Below are 19,352 nucleotides of genomic sequence, written 5' to 3'. Positions count from 1 at the left end.
CCATTCACCTGCACCACCTGATTGAGGAATGACCTTTACTCCCTGGTCATAAGGCTCCTCCGTAACCTCTTGTACTGGGTTCTTGGATGTCTCAGCTGATGTTATACTTAAAGTTTTATCTTATAATTGTTGTCTTTGTTTGTATTCAGTGTCTTGGACAGCTTAACTATTAGTGAAACAAATGAGCTTGATGAACTGAGTGTTCCCCTCTTGTTTGTCAAATTTCTTATGTTCCATTACCTGTTGTTGGTATTATACACAGAGGTGGGTAGAGTAGCCAAAAATTGTACTCAAGTAAGAGTAGCTTTACTTCAAAATAATATTACTCAAGCAGAAGTAAAAAGTAGTCATCCACAAAATTACTCAAGTAAGAGTAAAAAAAAAATATTTGGTGAAAAGACTACTCAAGTACTGAGTTACTGTTTGATCATGATAAATGATTTATTTTTTAGAAATGTTGTAATAAGACAGACAAAAATATAAAATAATGTGCAAATTCTGCTATTTCCAAATAATAAAATAAAAAATGAGTAAAAATAAATAACATTTACAAAATAAAGAAGCACAAATGACACAAAGCTCCAAATCTCAGTTTTTCACAACAAAGCTTTTGATGCCAATACCTACAGTAGGTGACATGTATGTCTGAACATTGCAAACTACTTACAGTGACAAGATATCCTGTACACTGACAGTATGATACTGCATATTCACTTGCCCTCCAAATAGCACAGCTGATAAAAAATAACATCAGAACAAGGCAGCTTGTCCACGTACAAGAAGTCTCACTTTACCTTGACAGTCTGTGTCTGTGCATGTTTGGTTAAAAGGTGCTTGTTCTTCACCCGGAGAAGTGATGGTTAAGTCTCAGCAGGAGTTGGCTCTCATTTTTCATGTATTCTTTCTTTCCCTGACCGCTGTCTGTGAAGAGTTTGTGCCGCTATGCCACCATCATAGACATATATAGGTTAGACGCCGCATTCACTGTGTTGCCCAGTCGACACGATACGTCAGCGCATCCGCCACATTGCGAGTGGCAAAAGTGCCATTTAAACTAATACAGGTAGACGTGGAAACCGGGTTTCTGATGAAAAAACAATAACGTATTAAACAGTATCATTACATACAACAGATTTTGGTGAATCGTTTACATGCAATTATTTATATCCATTTATACACTAATAATGGCAATTATTAAATAATAATAATTATTATTATTATTACTAAATAATTCCTCCCATATAAGTAACATTTCTTGGACTGCCCTCTTCCATTTCCGAAACATTTCTAGACGTTCTGCTCTTACCCAACACAGTACTGAAGTATCGGTTGATGCCCGAGTCACCTCACGTATAGATTACTGTAATGCTGTTCTATCTGGCATCCCACAAAAACGTATCCATAAACACAAACTTCTTCAAAATTCTGCTGCCAGGATAATAACCTGCTGTTCTAAATCCACTGAACGTCTCACACCGATTCTGTGTCAACTTCACAGGCTCCCTGTTCACTACAGAATACAATACTAAATACCGCTCTGAATATTTAAAGATCTCCACAACCTCACTGATCTCCTCCAGCCTGACACTCCTCTCGCTCACTCAGATCCTCTTTCTGTACCGCACGTCAGACTCGAGCGTCTCTCCTGGTGCTCCTCAATTCTTGAATTCTCTTCCCTCTCATATTCGTCAGCTCGATTCAATATCACGTTTTAAATCTGTCCTCAAAACTTATCCTTTCAAACTGGCATACCAATTGTGAATTTTGCACTGTTACTGCCAGTTATCTTGGTTTGTATGCTAATTATTATTTTGTGACTTATCATTCTCTTGTTTTTATTTTACTAATGCTGTTTAATTTTATTGTAAGGTGACCTTGAGTGCTAAGATAGGCACTTACTGTATTAAATAAAATGTATTATTATTATTATTATTAAGGAGACTGGGGTTCTTGTCCCGAGTGTTCTCTGTGTGTAGCTTGCTTTCCCTCCGCCATGTCTACATGGGTTTCCTCCAGATGTTCCAGGTTTTTTCCCCACAATCCAAACACATGCAGATATGGTGGATTGGTGTTCCTAAATTAGCCCCACAGTGTGTGTGTGTGTGTGTGGATGTATGTGCACCCTGTCCCGGTGTCCTCCATGTCTTGAGCCCCATTATTGCTGGGATAGGCTCCAGCTTACCCATGATCCTGCCTCGGAAAAGCAAGTTAAGAAAATGGATGATAAAAAATGAGACACAACTTGCTGTACATATAATCTGTTTATCGAGGTTTTAAAATAAAAAAAATATTCATATGAACAATGTAGTATTTGTTGACACTGGATCATAAGCTCATTATATAGTTTTTAAAAACTATACTTTTCTAGACATGTACATATTCTCACTTATCGTTTCTCCTGAGCTGTGGAAGTGTAATTTTGAAATACTAAACCATCTCCTATATCAAAGGGATTCAATGTGACTTCTAGGGTTTTTTTTTTTTCATTCCAAAGAAATAAGTGTTTTGGAGACAGAAGGATCATACTTTCTGCCTCCATGCAAATTTCTGTTTTTATAATTTTTGGATCTACTATGTTTTTTGAAGGTAAAAAAATTGCTTCTGTCATGATCAGTGATGATAGTCATAATTCACGGCACATTTATTTTCTTTTTAAGGGAATGACCGAATCAGAAGAAGACAAATTGTTGGCATTAAAGGATTTCATGCTCAAATCCCACAAAGCCAAGGCTAATATTGTGGATCAGAGCCATTCCCATGATAGCACTCAAAATGGAGTGATTGACCTTGGAACTTTGGGAATTACTGGGCGACAAGTTGACCTTGTGAAACCTAAGCAAGAGGCTGAAGACAAACGAGGTAAATTCATACTGTCTAACCATTTAAATATTTGCATGAAAGGTTCATCCCAAAATTTAGAATTAGTAGGAAGTTAAAAAAAGAAAAATACTCAGTAGTGGGTTAATAAGAGGATACAAAGGGAAAAAAAGATGAATATGGCGTATAAGACTGATAACTCCAGTGTGAATTGAATGAGAGTATTAAAGCAGCCACTAAGAAGGACATTAGGGAGGCTAAAAGGCAGTTAGAGAAGAGCTTAGACGATAGGGCGATAGATGACTCAAAGAGATTCTTTATGTATTTTTATAGCAAAAGAATAGTCAAGGAAGAGTTGAAGAGTGTCAAGAATAGTAAAGGGGAGTTAAAATATACAGCCCTTGAAATAGCGAATGCTCCAAACTTGCATTTTTCTGAAGTCTTCACATGTGAGGAAATGGATTACCTCCCAGCAGTATCAGGCACTGAGTGATCTGGAAATTGTTGATGGAGACGTACTGCATAGATTAAATAGGCTGAAATCAAACAAATCACCAGAGTCAGGTAATATTTATCCTTGAGTGCTTAAGAAGGTGAGCAAGGCCATATATAAACCCTTGACTCGTATATTTAGGAAGTTAGTGGGTAAATTCTGAAGGACTGGAAAATGGAAAATATTGTTCCGCTATGTAGAAAGAGTAATCGGGCAGATCCTAGCAGCTATAGGCCTTAATGTGCATCTCAGGTTAATTAATGGAATGAATTGTTAAGGAAAACATTGAACAACACATGGCAAGAACAAGAGGTTTACTGAAACAGCATGAGGTTAGATAAGAGAGGAAGAGTTTTATTAACGTTTTGGAACTCTATGAGGTATCAACAAAAAGATATGATCAAAGTGGAGCATATGATATTATTTATCTTGACTTTCAGAAAGAATTTAATAAGGTGCCACATGAGAGGTTGGGCATCAAAGTAAAAGAATGGCACAACCAGTCTGAGTCTAGTCATAGAATGTTTTTATTTTAAAGAAATGGATGGATATGGAGGGTTCACTTTTAAACCCAACCCATAGATATATGTATGTATGTATATATATATGTATGTATATATATATATGTATGTATATACAGTGGTGTGAAAAACTATTTGCCCCCTTCCTGATTTCTTATTCTTTTGCATGTTTGTCACACAAAATGTTTCTGATCATCAAACACATTTAACCATTAGTCAAATATAACACAAGTAAACACAAAATGCAGTTTTTAAATGATGGTTTTTATTATTTAAGGAGAAAAAAAATCCAAACCTACATGGCCCTATGTGAAAAAGTAATTGCCCCCTGAACCTAATAAATGGTTGGGCCACCCTTAGCAGCAATAACTGCAATCAAGCATTTGCGATAACTTGCAATGAGTCTTTTACAGCGCTCTGGAGGAATTTTGGCCCACTCATCTTTGCAGAATTGTTGTAATTCAGCTTTATTTGAGGGTTTTCTAGCATGAACCGCCTTTTTAAGGTCATGCCATAGCATCTCAATTGGATTCAGGTCAGGACTTTGACTAGGCCACTCCAAAGTCTTCATTTTGTTTTTCTTCAGCCATTCAGAGGTGGATTTGCTGGTGTGTTTTGGGTCATTGTCCTGTTGCAGCACCCAAGATCGCTTCAGCTTGAGTTGACGAACAGATGGCCGGACATTCTCCTTCAGGATTTTTGGTAGACAGTAGAATTCATGGTTCCATCTATCACAGCAAGCCTTCCAGGTCCTGAAGCAGCAAAACAACCCCAGACCATCACACTACCACCACCATATTTTACTGTTGGTATGATGTTCTTTTTCTGAAATGCTGTGTTCCTTTTCGCCAGATGTAGCGGGACATTTGCCTTCCAAAAAGTTCAACTTTTGTCTCATCAGTCCACAAGGTATTTTCCCAAAAGTCTTGGCAATCATTGAGATGTTTCTTAGCAAAATTGAGATGAGCCCTAATGTTCTTTTGCTTAACAGTGGTTTTGCGTCTTGGAAATCTGCCATGCAGGCCATTTTGCCCAGTCTCTTTCTTATGGTGGAGTCGTGAACACTGACCTTAATTGAGGCAAGTGAGGCCTGCAGTTCTTTAGGCGTTGTCCTGGGGTCTTTTGTGACCTCTCGGATGAGTCGTCTCTGCGCTCTAGAGGGGTAATTTTGGTCGCCAGCCACTCCTGGGAAGGTTCACCACTGTTCCATGTTTTTGTCATTTGTGGATAATGACTCTCACTGTAGTTCACTGGAGTCCCAAAGCTTTAGAAATGGCTTTATAACCTTTACCAGACTGATAGATCTCAATTACTTCTGTTCTCATTTGTTCCTGAATTTCTTTGGATCTTGGCATGATGTCTAGCTTTTGAGGTGCTTTTGGTCTACTTCTCTGTGTCAGGCAGCTCCTATTTAAGTGATTTCTTGATTGAAACAGGTGTGGCAGTAATCAGGCCTGGGGGTGGCTACGGAAATTGAACTCAGGTGTGATACACCACAGTTAGGTTATTTTTAACAAGGGGCAATTACTTTTCACACAGGGCCATGTAGGTTTGGATTTTTTCCCCTAAATAATAAAACCATCATTTAAAAACTGCATTTTGTGTTTACTTGTGTTATATTTGACTAATGGTTAAATGTGTTTGATGATCAGAAACATTTTGTGTGACAAACATGCAAAAGAATAAGAAATCAGGAAGGGGGCAAATAGTTTTTCACACCACTGTATATGTATGTATGTATATATATATATATATATATATATATATATATATATATATATATATATATATGTATATATATGTATATATGTATATGTATATATGTATATGTATATATATATATGTATATATATATGTATATATATATATGTATATATATATGTATATATGTATATGTATATATATATATGTGTATATATGTATATATATATATATATATATGTATATAAACTGCTCAAAAAATTAAAGGAACACTTTGAAAACACATCAGATCTCAATGGGAAAAAGAAATCCTCCTGGATATCTATACTGATATAGACTGGGTAATGTGTTAGGAACGAAAGGATGCCACATCGTTTGATGGAAATGAAAATGATCAACCTACAGAGCCCGAATTCAAAGGCGCCCCAAAAATCAGAGTGAAAAAATTATGTGGCAGGCTAGTCCATTTTGCCAAAATTGAATTGCAGCAACTCCAAATTATGCAGCACTTTGTATGGCCCTGTGTTCTTGTATACATGCCTGACAACATCGGTGCATACTTCTAATGAGATGACAGATGGTGTTGTGGGGGATCTCCTCCCAGATCTGGACCAGGGCATCACTGAGCTCCTGAACAGTCTGAGGTGCAACCTGGTGGCATTGGATGGACCAAAACATAATGTCCCAGAGGTGTTCTATTGGATTTAGGTCAGGAAAGTGTGGTGGCCAGTCAATGGTATCAATTCCTTCATCCTCCAGGAATTGCCTGCATACTCTCACCACATAAGGCCAGGAATTGTCGTGCACCAGGAGCCACTGTACCAGCATAGGGTCTGACAATGGGTCCAAGGATTTCATCCTGATACCTAATGGCAGCCAAGGTGCCTTTGTCAAGCCTGTAGTGGTCTGTGTGACCCTCCATGGATATGCCTCCCCAGACAATCATTAACCCACCACCAAACTGCTCATGCTGAATGATGTTACAGGCAGCATAATGTTCTCCATGGCTTCTCCAGACCCTTTCACTTCTGTCACGTGCTCAGGGTGAACATGCTCTCATCTGTAAAAAGCACAGGGCACCAGTGGTGCATCTGCCAATTCTGGTATTCTATGGCGAATGCCAATCGAGCTGCATGCTGCTGGGCAGTGAGCTCAGGGCCCATTAGAGGACATGGGGCCCTTGGGTCACCCTCATGAAGTCTTTCTGGTTGTTTGGTCAGAGACATTCACACCAGTGGCCTGCTGGAGGTCATTTTGTAGGGCTCTGGCAGTGCTCATCCTGTTCCTCCTTGCCCAAAGGAGTAGATACTGGTCCTGCTGATGGGTTATGGACCTTCTATGGCCCTCTCCAGCTCTCCTAGAGTAACTGCATGTCTCCTAGAATCTCCTCCATGCCCTTGAGACTGTGCAGGGAGACACAGCAAACCTTCTGGCAATAACACGTATTGATGTGCCATCTTGGAGAAGTTGGACTACCTGTGCAGCCTCTGTAGGGTCCAGGTATCGCCTCATGCTACCAGTAGTGACACTGACTGTAGCCAAATGCAAAACTAGTGAAGCCTCCACCTGTTAAACCATTCCTGTTTTGGGGGTCATCTCATTGTTGCCCCTCTAGTGCATCTGTTGTTAATTTCATTAACACCACAGCAGCTGAAACTGATTAACAACCCCCTCTGCTACTTAACTGACCAGATTAATATCCAATAAGTTTCATTGACTTTATGCTATACTCTGATTAAAATGTGTTCCTTTAATTTTTCTGAGCAGTATATATATATTTATGAATATTTATATATATATATATATATATATAAATATATATGTGTATGTATATATATATATATGTATGTATGTGTGTGTATATATATATATATATATATATATATATATATATATATATATATATATATATATATATATATATACAGTAATCCCTCCTCAATGTGGGGTTGCGTTCCAGAACCCCACGATAGATGAAAATCGAAGTAGAAACCATATGTTTGTATGGTTATTTTTATATATTTTAAGCCCTTGTAAACTCACCCACACTGTTAACATTATTAGAGCCCTCTAGACATGAAATAACACCCTTTAGTCAAAAGTTTAAACTGTGCTTCATGACAAGACAGAGATGGCAGTTCTTTCTCACAATTAAAAGAATGCAAACGTATCTTCTTTTCAAACGAGCGCCGTCAGGAGCAGAGAATGTCAGAGAGAGAGAGCGTGACAGAAAAACAAACAATCAAAAAATCAATACGTGCTGTTGGGCTTTTAATTATGCACACCGCGATAAAGCAGCCGCAAAGAAGGGAGCAATGTGAAGGTAAGTCTTTCAGCATTTTTTAGAGTAGCCTCCGTATCTTCTAAACAAACAGCCTCTGTGCAAACAGCCCCTCCGTCAGGCGCAGAGAACGTCAGAGAGAGAGCGCGCGAAATTAAGCAAACAATCAAAAAATCAATGTGTGCTTTCATTTCTTAGAGGAGCGTCCATATCCTCTAGGCAAACAGCCCCTCTGCTCACACCCCCTCCGTCAGGCGCAGAGAATGTCAGAGAAAGACAGAGAAAAGCAAACAATCCGCTCTGGGAAGCATATCGTATATCATTGAGGAGTTTTAGTTAATATGTAATACATGCTCTGATTGGGTAGCTTCTCAGCCATCTGCCAATAGCGTCCCTTGTATGAAATCAACTGGGAAAACAAACTGAGGAAGCATGTAACCTAAATTAAAAGACCCATTGTCCAGAAATCCATGAACCAGCGAAAATCCGTGATATATATTTAGATATGCTTACATTTAAAATCCAGCGATAGAGTGAAGCTTGAAAGTCGAAGCGCGATATAGCGAGGGATTACTGTATACAGTAATCCTTCCTCGATCGCGGGGGTTGTGTTCCAGACCCCCCCGCGATAGGTGAAAATCCGCGAAGTAGAAACCATATGTTTGTGTGGTTATTTTTATATATTTTAAGCCCTTATAAACTCTCCCACCCTGTTAACATTATTAGAGCCCTCTAGACATGAAATAACACCCTTTAGCCAAACGTTTAAACTGTGCTCCATGACAAGACAGAGATGACAGTTCTTTCTCACAATTAAAATAATGCAAACATATCTTATCTTCAAAAGAGCGCCATCAGGAGCAGAGAATGTCAGAGAAGGCTCGCTAAGAAAAAGCAAACAATCAAAAAATCAACACGTGCTTTTAAGTATACAGAAGCACCGCGATAAAGCGGCATTTTGTAGAGGAGCGTCCGTGTCCTCTGTGCAAACAGCCCCTCTGCTCACACCCCCTCCGTCAGGCAGAGAGAGTGAGAAAGATAGAGAGAAGCAAACAAGCACATGAGGAAGCATATCTTATATCATTGAGGAGTTTTAGTTAATATGTAATACATGCTCTGATTGGGTAGCTTCTAAGCCTTCCGCCAATAGCGTCCCTTGTATGAAATCAACTGGGCAATCAAACTGAGGAAGCATGTAACCTAAATTAAAAGACCCATTGTCCGCAGAAATCTGTGAACCAGTGAAAAATCCATGATATATATTTAGATGTGCTTACATTTATAATCCGTCGAAGCGCGATATAGCGAGGGATTACTGTATATATATGTATGTATATATACTCAGCAAAAAAAGAAACGTCCTCTGACTTTCAACTGTTTGTACTTTCAGTAAACTTAATGAGTAAATATTTGTATGAACACTAAAAGAGTCAACACCATAAGACATAAACTAAAAATGTTTCACAATGTGTCCCTGAATGAAGGGAGGCTCAAAATCAAAAGTACCAGTCAGTATGTGGTGTGGCCACCAGCTGCTTGAAGTACTGCAGTGCATCTCCTCCTCATGGACTGGACCAGATTTGTCAGTTCTTGCTGTGAGATGTTACCCCACTCTTCCACCAAAGCACCTGCAAGTTCCTGGACATTTGTGGGGGGAATGGCCCTAGCCCTCACCCTGCGATCCAACAGGTCCCAGACGTGCTCAATTCCTTCGATGATAAACACAAATCCGTCCATCACCCCTGGTGAGACAAAACCGTGACTCATCAGTGAAGAGCACTTTTTGCCACTCCTGTCTGGTCCAGCGAAGGTGGGTTTGTGCCCATAGGCGGCGTTGTTGCTGGTGATGTCTGGTAAGGACCTGCCTTACAACAGGCCTACAAGCCCTCAGTCCAGCCTCTCTCAGCCTATTGCGGACAGTCTGAGCACTGATGGAGGGATTGTGTGTTCCTGGTGTGACTCGGGCAGTTGTTGTGGCCATCCTGTACCTGTCACGCAGGTGTGATATTCGGATGTACCGATCCTGTGCAGGTGTTGTTACACGTGGTCTTCCACTGTGAGGATGATAAGCTGTCCTTCCTGTCTCCCTGTAGCGCTGTCTTAGGCGTCTCACAGTGCGGACATGGCAATTTATTGCCCTAGCCAAATCAGCAGTCCTCATGCCTCCCTGCAGCATGCCTAATGCACGTTCACGCAGATGAGCAGGGACCCTGGGCATCTTTCTTTGGGTGTTTTTCACAGTCAGTCGGTAGACAAGTCTCTTTAGTGTCCTGCGTTTTTAGAACTGTCACCTTAAATGTCTACTTTCTGTAAGCTGTTAAGGTCTTAACGACCATTCCACAGGTGCATGTTAATTAATTGATTATGGTTAATTGAACATGCATGGAATGTTAATGTTTTTAAAACATTATTGTTGAAATACACAGTCCTGAAAAAGGGACGTTTCTTTTTTTGCTGAGTATATATATATATATGTATGTATATATGTATGTATATATATGTATATGTATATGTATATGTGTATATGTATATATATATGTATATATGTATATATGTATGTATATATAAATATATGTATGTATATGTATGTATGTATATAAAAAGTGTGCATCAGCTATCTCTAACATTGAGTCAAAGTTCGGCACAGTATGTATTTTGTTAACATTTTTGATTATTTTGTGTTCTTGTTCATCTGTGTCACCAAATTTATCTAGTGTTATGTGTCAGGGTGCTCAATAAGCTCCATCACTGTTGCAGGAAATGTACATTAATTTTGTAATCAAACACGGAATTTCCCTTTAACCATATTGACTGAACATTTTGAAATTACTCTAGATAGCATTTATATGACACCTGATTATTGCATGGTATAGTTTTTGTTACGAAGAGTCGTTAGTATTAAAGAGGCAAAGCACAGACAAGATTATGTAGTAATCACCATGGCCACTATCAGATCACTGCACATGAATGCCATCTAAACTGTTACATTTCACCAGCTTACTGCAGAACTCTATCGGATTAAAGTTGGGAATTCTTAAACTGGCTGAATACAAGAAGCAGCTGCAAGTTTCAGTGACACAGTTCACTTCCCCTGTTCACTGACAATAATTTCTTTGTTTGCTTTTTTAGATAAATTTTCATTGTATCTTGTAAAGGCTCTTAATAGGCCATATGATTGAACTGACTGCGTTCTAATAACATTTTCTGATTAGATGAAGCATTTATTTACCTGTAAAGTGAACTACAGGCTAAATGGATCATTTGAACATTTTCAAAATGCTGTCTCAAATGTATTGAAAAGATTTTATTATGTTGAATTACGCACCAGTGTTAATTGCCTTTTATTTTTTTTTCCAGCAAGAAAACATACAAAGCAAGACTCCAACATGAATGAAGAATGGAAAAGTATGTTTGGCTCTTTGGAACCCTCCAACACAACACAGACGGTCTGTAAACTCTTTTTTTTGGCAAACTCCCTTTTTGGCTTTCAAAAACAGAGAATTACAGCTTGAAACTTACTCTTCTGTTTTCTGCCGTGCTTGTTAACCTCCAGTGTCCCCACATTTTGACAAGAAACATAAAGCACATTATGCTGATCCTGATGACGATGATATAACTTTTTAATCCCCAAGGGGAAATTGTCTTTTTGGATGACGTTTGGGGGGCTGAGCGCAGTGTCTGCCATTGTACAGTGTCCCTGGAACAATGATCAGGTTAGGGGCCTTGCTCAAGGGCCCAATGGACTGGGACCTGCACTCAGGACTAAAAACTTTGTGTTCTTTATCTCCTTGTGGTCATTTTTTGTGGAAGAGCTGGGGTTTCTGCATAAATACTCTTGAATTAATAAAGAAAATTCCTCAACTTTAAACAAATAACTAAGTACAAAAATAAACCATTTCCAGTTAATGTTCTCTTAAGTTGGCATCAAACAGTAAAATCTGAAATATTTGGAACTTTTACTTTTGTATATCCAATTTTTTTACTGATTTATGGTTAGGACTTATTTAATGGGAAGGTTGGTGCATAACTTTCACAAATATAATTTTCACAAGGTCTTGGTTAAGCTAAGCACCAAATAACAAAAAACATTAATAATTCTTGTATGTTTTCAGCATGTTTGAACGTTCTGCCAAATGAATTCTGTAATAGTTAAACAATTAAACTATGAGGAGGAGCCTTTTGCCTGTTTATGATGTTTGCTAATCTTTTTAGATAGCTAGAAAGAAAGAAAGAACAAACAAAAAAACAACATTTGTCCCATGAGTGAAATTTGGCTTTTTACAGAAGGTCAATGAATAATAAATACATAGATAGATAGATAAGCAAATCAATAAATATACACACACACACTTTGCTAATCCTGAAAGAAAGAAAGAAAGAAAGAAAGAAAGAAAGAAAGAAAGAAAGAGAACTTTATTGGTCCCATGGGAAAAATGTGGCTTTTTACAGAAGATCAATGAATAGATAGATAGATAGATAGATAGATAGATAGATAGATATGAAAGGCACTATATAATAGATAGATAGATAGATAGATAGATAGATAGATAGATAAGCAAATCAATAAATATACACACACACTTTGGTCTGATCACACACTGGAATGACTATAAAGCAAGAAAAATAAAAAAGTGAAAATGCACAGAGCCCAGATGAACACAAATGCACTCACCCACCCGTACATAATTCACCCCAAGCATTCTCTTGCATCTCTTGGTTTGCACTCGCTTGTGTTCTTATATATATATATATATATATATATATATATATATAGGCACCACTAAATCTTTTAAGTTTTAAATTCTGATTTATGCTTTTAATATATACCAGGAAATACACAGAACCGCCAGCCCTCAAATAAAGGTGGTTACTTTTATCGTTTTCACTCTTTTGGGCTTGTACTTTGTCTTCCTAGCGATGCGTTGTAAATTGCACACACTTTTTAAATAGCATTTGAAGCTTCACATCATTGTACGTATATCACATTGTAGATCAGGGACGGGAGGGGTGTGGGGACACGGCTGTGCGATATGAGCTTAAATTAATATTTCAGTTATTTTTGAACAAAAATGTAATATTCAAGGTATCTTGGTAGATTCTCAAAACACCTTATTGATGAAGATCAACACCATACAGTATATACCATTAACCTGGTATATTTTCTTACATTAATAATATGAAATATTAGTAAAGAAAACTATTTTCCCCAAATTGCAGCAAATTCATGACTAGCCTCAAAGAAACATCTCAAATAGCTTGTGTTTTCCAACCATTTTTATTTTATATTTCCTCTGCGTATTTTTGAGTTTCCATTGTAAGTATTGCCTAATCACTGCTTTCTCTCTCTGTCTCTCTCTGTTTGACTGCTTCATATAAAGAAAGACAAAGCTCTTCATTCACTATCTCCCAAGTCACAGACTGTAACACATGTACATGTTGTATATATTTTTTTATGATTTATATCATTTTTAATGGTTCCACATTATGTGTTTGCATATATAACTTATTTTTCTGACTCAGAGAGTCCCAGAATAGAACACAAAGAATGACCGTGTATCTAATCCTTTTATTGCCTATTTCTTAGAAATCCAGTTCTTTTGTCTGATGGTATTTATTTCTATGAGTGGTCTAAAATAAATAATGAAACAGAACAGTTAAACTACACCAAACGATAAGTAAAATGCAATATAATTTTATCTCAATGGCTTGCTTTTATGATTGTTAAGACCGACTAGAGAAAGTTGTCAGTTAAATGGTTGGAAATGAAAATATTAGAGTTTTAAACCTACTAATTACACAAAAGCCATGGATCTTAAACTCATTTCCTTGAGTACCCCAGTGGATGCAGGTTTTGGTCAAACTGATTTTTTAATCAAAACCTAATTTATGCTGTTAAAGCTGGGGGTTGTTGAACTCTGGTCTTGGAGGGCCGCAGTGGCTGCAGTTTTTCATTCTACTCTATTGTACTTGGTAGATAGTGACTCTTGTTACGGTCCAGGGGCAGGGGGCAGGGGGTTAAGGTAGTGGACAGAGTTCAGCATCCTGACAGCTTGGTAGATAAAGCTGTTAGACAGTATTGTGCAGCGGGCCCGGAAGCTCCGGTACCTTTTCCCTGAGGGTAGGAGGCTAAAAAGGGAGTGAAAGGGGTGGGAGGAGTCACCAGCAATGCTGGCGGCTCGACGGGTGTGGAAAATGTCCTTGAGGGAGGGCAGTGGGGCACCAGTGATCTTATTGGCCGCATCCACTATGCGTTGCAGGGACTTTCTACAGAAGGCAGTGCAGCTTTCATACCACACTGAGATGCAGTTAGTGAAGAAAGAGCACATGATCAGGGGTGGAACTTGTGCTCTCCTCAGTTTGCGTTGAAAGTAGAGGCAGTTTTGAGCTTTCTTAGCCAGTGATGTGGTATTATCTGACCAGGAGAGGTCCTCTGAGATGTACGTCCTCAGGAACTTGGTGCTACTCACCCTTTCCACAGCTACACCATCAATGGTCAGTGGGTGTTGCTGTGAATGACCTCTCCTGAAATCGACCATAATCTCTTTGGTCTTTCCCACATTCAGGAAGAGATTGTAGCCTTTACGCCACTGGACCAGTTGGCTCACCTCGTTCCTGTGGTTGGCTTCGTCATTGTTGGTGATGAGGCCGACCACGGTTGTATTGTCTGCAAACTTGACAAAGTGATTGGAACTGTAGATTGGTACACAGTCATGGGTCAGCAGGGTGAAGAGCAGCGGGCTGAGCACACACCCTTGTGGGGCCCCTGTCCTCAACGTGATGGTCTTAGAGGTGTTATTGCCAACTCGCACATTTTGTGGCCTCCCAGTAAGAAAGTACAACAGCCAGTTGCAGAGAGAGGCCTTGAGTCCCAAATGGCTGAGTTTTTGTATTAGCTGCTGGGGAATGATTGTGTTGAATGCTGATCTAAAATCTAAGAACAACATTCGCACATAGGAGTTCTTTGAGTCCAGGTGGGTGAGGGCTGAATGGAGAGCATCCTCTATGGACCTTTTTGACCAGCTTACCTGTGCCCATCACACAATATCTGAAAATAAAGAAAGGTGAAGGTCTCAGTAAAGTTGATCTCACAGCTCAGCTAAAAAGTTTGACAGTGCTCTTAGAAAAATACAGAAAAATCAGCAGTTTTGGAAATGTCGGCTGTGGCACAATGAGAGTAACAACAAGCTGTGGAATTAAATAACAGGTTTATTTACCAGCAAAAATTGGCTTCTCATTAAGAAACTGGTTGGAGTTTGAAGTCCCAATTTAGCTGGTCATCTGTCATCTCGTTTCACGTCTCGTTTCTGTTTGGCTGCCATTTAATGACGAAAAGAATCAATTGAGAGGACAGAATACTTAAAAGCAGGGCTATTAAAATGAAGAAAAAGAACTTCATTAGCTTTGAAACCTGGTCACTGATAGGAAAAGAGTTAGAATGAAAACCTGCAGCCACCGCGGCCGTTGAGGTCTGGAGTTTGACACTCGTGTTAAAGCAGTGTGTTCTTGTGGAGAATATATAATGATGTTGATTGGGAGAAAAGTCAAGGTCAGGACGTAGCAAAAAGTTATAAACCAGGACAAAATTAGGAGACAAAATCAAGACATTAAGTAAGAAAGAAATTAAAAATTGGAAAGATCAAAGTCATAATTAGAAGCAGAAAAAAAGGATTTGGAGTTTAAACACAAAGGCACATAAGTTTTATCTCTGAATTCGGACAGAGAAGTGTCGTGACAGATGACCTTTTAAGCCAACAAAAAATTAGAGTCGTGACCTCCGCCGCAACAGCGTCCCTCACAGTAATATACAAAATGGCAGCAGAAATGGTTCAGAATGAAATTACAAAATCTAAACTATGTGCTGCAGCATGAATCTATAAGATAAATGACCTAAAAACCCTAAAGAAAGAATTTCCTTGGACATAATTACGGCCAATACAAGAGCAGAAAATGACCCAAAAACACATTGCATAACAGTTTAATCATGAATTTCACTGATACATTTAGTAAAGTCATTGTTTTTTGATTTTTATCATTGTTATTTTCAAAAAAACTTGCTGTCCCTTTCTTCTCCAGCTTTAATTTCCTTCTAGAAATACTGTTCCACACCAAACTGAAAGGCCAATACCACAGTGTTTGTTGCCATTATTAACTTGAATATGATTATGAATTTACTGATGAATCAGAGTTTAATGTCACAGATTGTCTCATTCTATTGCAGGTTACTGATGGTTCCAATGTTCAGACAAGAAAAACAACAGTTTCGGTACCTGCAGTCGTTCCTGTGAGTGGCCCGTCGGCTTATCAAAGGCGAATCACTACTTGTAAAACGGAGTTTCAGCAGCTAGTGCAACAGAAAAGAGAGCAGTGTAACGCAGAAAGGATGGCAAAGCAAATGATGGAGAATGCTGAATGGGAGACAAAACCACCTCCTCCAGGTAACTCGTCACACGTGTAATTAGTATATTGATACGTATACATATATATACTTTTTTTTGCCTCCCATTTGGCACCTCTTTCAATCAGGAATTTTCTTCTGGAAAGATTTAATGCCTGCTAGTTTTGTTCCATCTGAACTTCTATTCAAATACTAAGTCTACTTTCAAATAGGAGCAGACGATGAGCTGGTTGATCCGGTACACCTGATCAAATCCTTCTTGTGATTTGGAATTTTATAAAAATGCTTTTCCAGCATGCTGGAAATTAGAATAATACCTGCAAACACATTTACATGTGAAACGTGTTCTGTCACAAAACATGCAAATCTACGAAGGCAAAAGGATATGTGATTTTTTCTCTGTCCGTTTTTTTTTTGCATTTTATTAAAATCCATACAAGCACATCAAGTTTAGCAAAACTAGGTTCAAAACACATTAGCCCTCACCCATGTGAAAGAGAGCTAGGCCAGCAGAGTAGAACTTTAAACTAGTAAAAATAAGTAAATAGATACGAGATTAGACAGGAGTCCCTGTGGACTGTGATGTTTGCTGATGACATTGTGATCAGTAGCGATAGTAGGGAGCAGGTTGAGGAGACCCTGAAGAGGTGGAGATATGAGAGGAGAGGAATGAAGGACAGGAGGACCACCAAGACAGAATACATGTGCGTGAATGAGAGGGGGGTCAGTGGAGTGGTGAGGATGAGTAAGTAGAGCTGGTGAAGGTAGATGAGTTTAAATACTTGGGATGAGCAGTACAGAGTAATAAGGATTGTGAAGAGTGGTGAAGAAGAGAGTGCAGGCAGAGTGGAATAGGTGGAGAAGAGCGTCAGGAGTGATTTGTGACAGACGGGTATCAGCGAGAGTGAAAGGGGAAGGTCTACAGAATGGTAGTGAGACCAGCTGTGTTATATGGGCTGGAGACGGTGGCAGAGTTAAAGATGTTAAGATTTGCATTGGGTGTGACGAGGATGGATAGGTTAAGAAATGAGTACATTAGAGGGTCAGCTCAAGTTGGACAGTTGGGAGACAAAGTCAGAGGGGCAACATAGCGTTGGTATGGACATGTACAGAGGAGAGATGTTGGGTATATTGGTAGAAGGGAGCTAAGGATAGAGCTGCCAGGTTAGAGGAAAAGAGGAAGGCCTAAGAGTAGGTTTACGGATGTGGTGAGAGAGGACACGCAGGTGATGGGTGTGACAGAACAAGATGCAGAGGACAGGAAGAGATGGAAGAAGATGATCCACTGTGGCAACCCCTGACAGGAACAGCCGAAAGAAGAAGAAGATAAATGAATAAATGAATAAAAAAGAAGGGAGATAATCTGATTCCTCAATTTAAATGCTTTTTCTAAAATGTTATTGATTAGATCCTGACAGGTTTTGGAAAAGTTTTGTTCAGATCCTCTAAGTGATAATTTGATTTTTTCCAATTTCAAATAGTATAGAACATCAGTTACCCACTGAGTTAAGAGGGGTGGATTAGAATTCTTCTAGTTGAGCAAAATAAGTCTATGTGCTAATAGTGAAGTAAAAGCAATCACAGTTCATTTGTCCTTCTCCACTTTGAGCCCACCAAACACAGCTGTTAGTAGATTAGGAGGGATTGTGACTCCAAGGCTATCTGATAGGCATTTAAAGATTTTGGTCCAGAATGTTGTTATTTTGGTGCAGGCCCAAAACATGTGGCCCAATGAGGCTGGAACTTGATTGCAACGTTCGCAGGTTGGATCTTGCCCTAGAAACATTTTGGACAATTTTAAACAAGACAAATGCACTCGATATATAATTTTTACTTGAATAATTGTATGCTTTACACATACGGAGCTCAAGTGAATTCTGTGCATTGCTACCTTCCGCTCCTTTCCAGAGATGTTGAGTGAGATCCTTTTCCCACTGTGCTGTTGGATCTTTGAAAGGGAGGAACTGTAAAATGTTTTTACATATTACGGATATGCTGTCTAAATCCTCAAGACTGATCAATATTTTTTCTGGCATAGAGGTAGGTGGGAGGTGAGGAAAATTGGACAGGTATTTTTTAACAAAGTTTCTGGTTTGAAGGTAGTGAAAGAAATGTGTTTATGGAAAGTTAAACTTGGAGTGTTGTTGTCTTTGTAAGGATCTCTAAGTGATTTAATCCTGAATGTTTTCCAGATATTAAAAACTGCATAAGTTTCAGAGGTTGGAAAAAGGTGGCTCTCATGCAGAGGTGCCACAGATAAAAGCTTCACATTCTTAAAATACTTCCTACATTGGTTCATATTCTGAGTGAGTGAAGCACAATTGGGTTGTTAATATATTGGCGATAACTTGTACTTATTGGGGTACAAAGCAAGGTATATAAAGAAATGCTGCAGGATTTTATTTCTATTGCAGACCAAGCCTGTGTCTATTCATCTATTTGTGTCCATGTCCAGGTTTTTATAGTTTATATATTCACCGCCCAGTAATAAAATTGATAGTTAGGTAGAGCCATGCCACGTTCTGCCTTAGGTCTTTGTAGGGTCTCCCTTTGGATATGTGGATGTTTTGAATTCCAAATAAATGAGGTTATAGTTGAATCTAATTTCTTAAAAAATGATTTATTGATGTATATTGGAATGTTCTGAAATAGAAAAAGAAGCTTAGGAAGGATATTCATCTTAACAATGTTAATTCTTCCAGCTAAAGTGAGATGAAGGGTAGACCATCTATGCAAATCTTGCTTATTTTTTCCATACAGAATGCAAACTTTTGTTGATAAAGATCTTTACGTTTACTTGTGATGTTTACCCCTAGGCATTTAAACTGACCTGTAATGATAAAAGGGATGGTGTCCAATCTAATATTTTGTGCTTGAGAATTCACTGGTAAGAGAACACTTTTAGTTAAATTAATTCTGAGTCCAGAAATCTTTTGAAATTCTGTTAGTGCTGTTAGGACTGCAGGCTCAGTATTTTGTGATCTGATATATACAGTACCATATCATCTGCGTATAGAGAGATTTTCTGTTCAAGTCCTTCTCTGATAATCCCCTTTATCTCATAGGCATTTTGACAGTGAAGTGCCAGTGGCAGTGCTAACTGTGTGTAATACAGTAGGTGAGCCAATACCTTTGAAGAATTCG

The 19,352-nt window shown here is 38.7% G+C and overlaps 1 protein-coding gene across 1 annotated transcript in view; it reads left to right on the top strand.

The window, feature by feature from the left end:
- The window catches only part of pik3r4 (phosphoinositide-3-kinase, regulatory subunit 4), a 137,308-nt gene that overhangs the window by 64,011 nt on the left and 53,945 nt on the right, over nucleotides 1-19,352 (top strand). The window contains exons 10-12 of the mRNA XM_039737397.1: nucleotides 2,658-2,859; nucleotides 11,171-11,259; nucleotides 16,032-16,248. Of these exons, the coding sequence (XP_039593331.1) occupies nucleotides 2,658-2,859; nucleotides 11,171-11,259; nucleotides 16,032-16,248 (508 nt within the window). The remainder of the gene's footprint in view (nucleotides 1-2,657; nucleotides 2,860-11,170; nucleotides 11,260-16,031; nucleotides 16,249-19,352) is intronic.

Source organism: Polypterus senegalus, chromosome 15, assembly GCF_016835505.1.
Source record: "Polypterus senegalus isolate Bchr_013 chromosome 15, ASM1683550v1, whole genome shotgun sequence".
In the NCBI taxonomy this organism is placed as follows: domain Eukaryota; kingdom Metazoa; phylum Chordata; class Cladistia; order Polypteriformes; family Polypteridae; genus Polypterus; species Polypterus senegalus.
The sequence above is the reverse complement of the archived record's forward strand: the minus strand, read 5'-3'. Positions and strand labels throughout refer to the sequence as shown.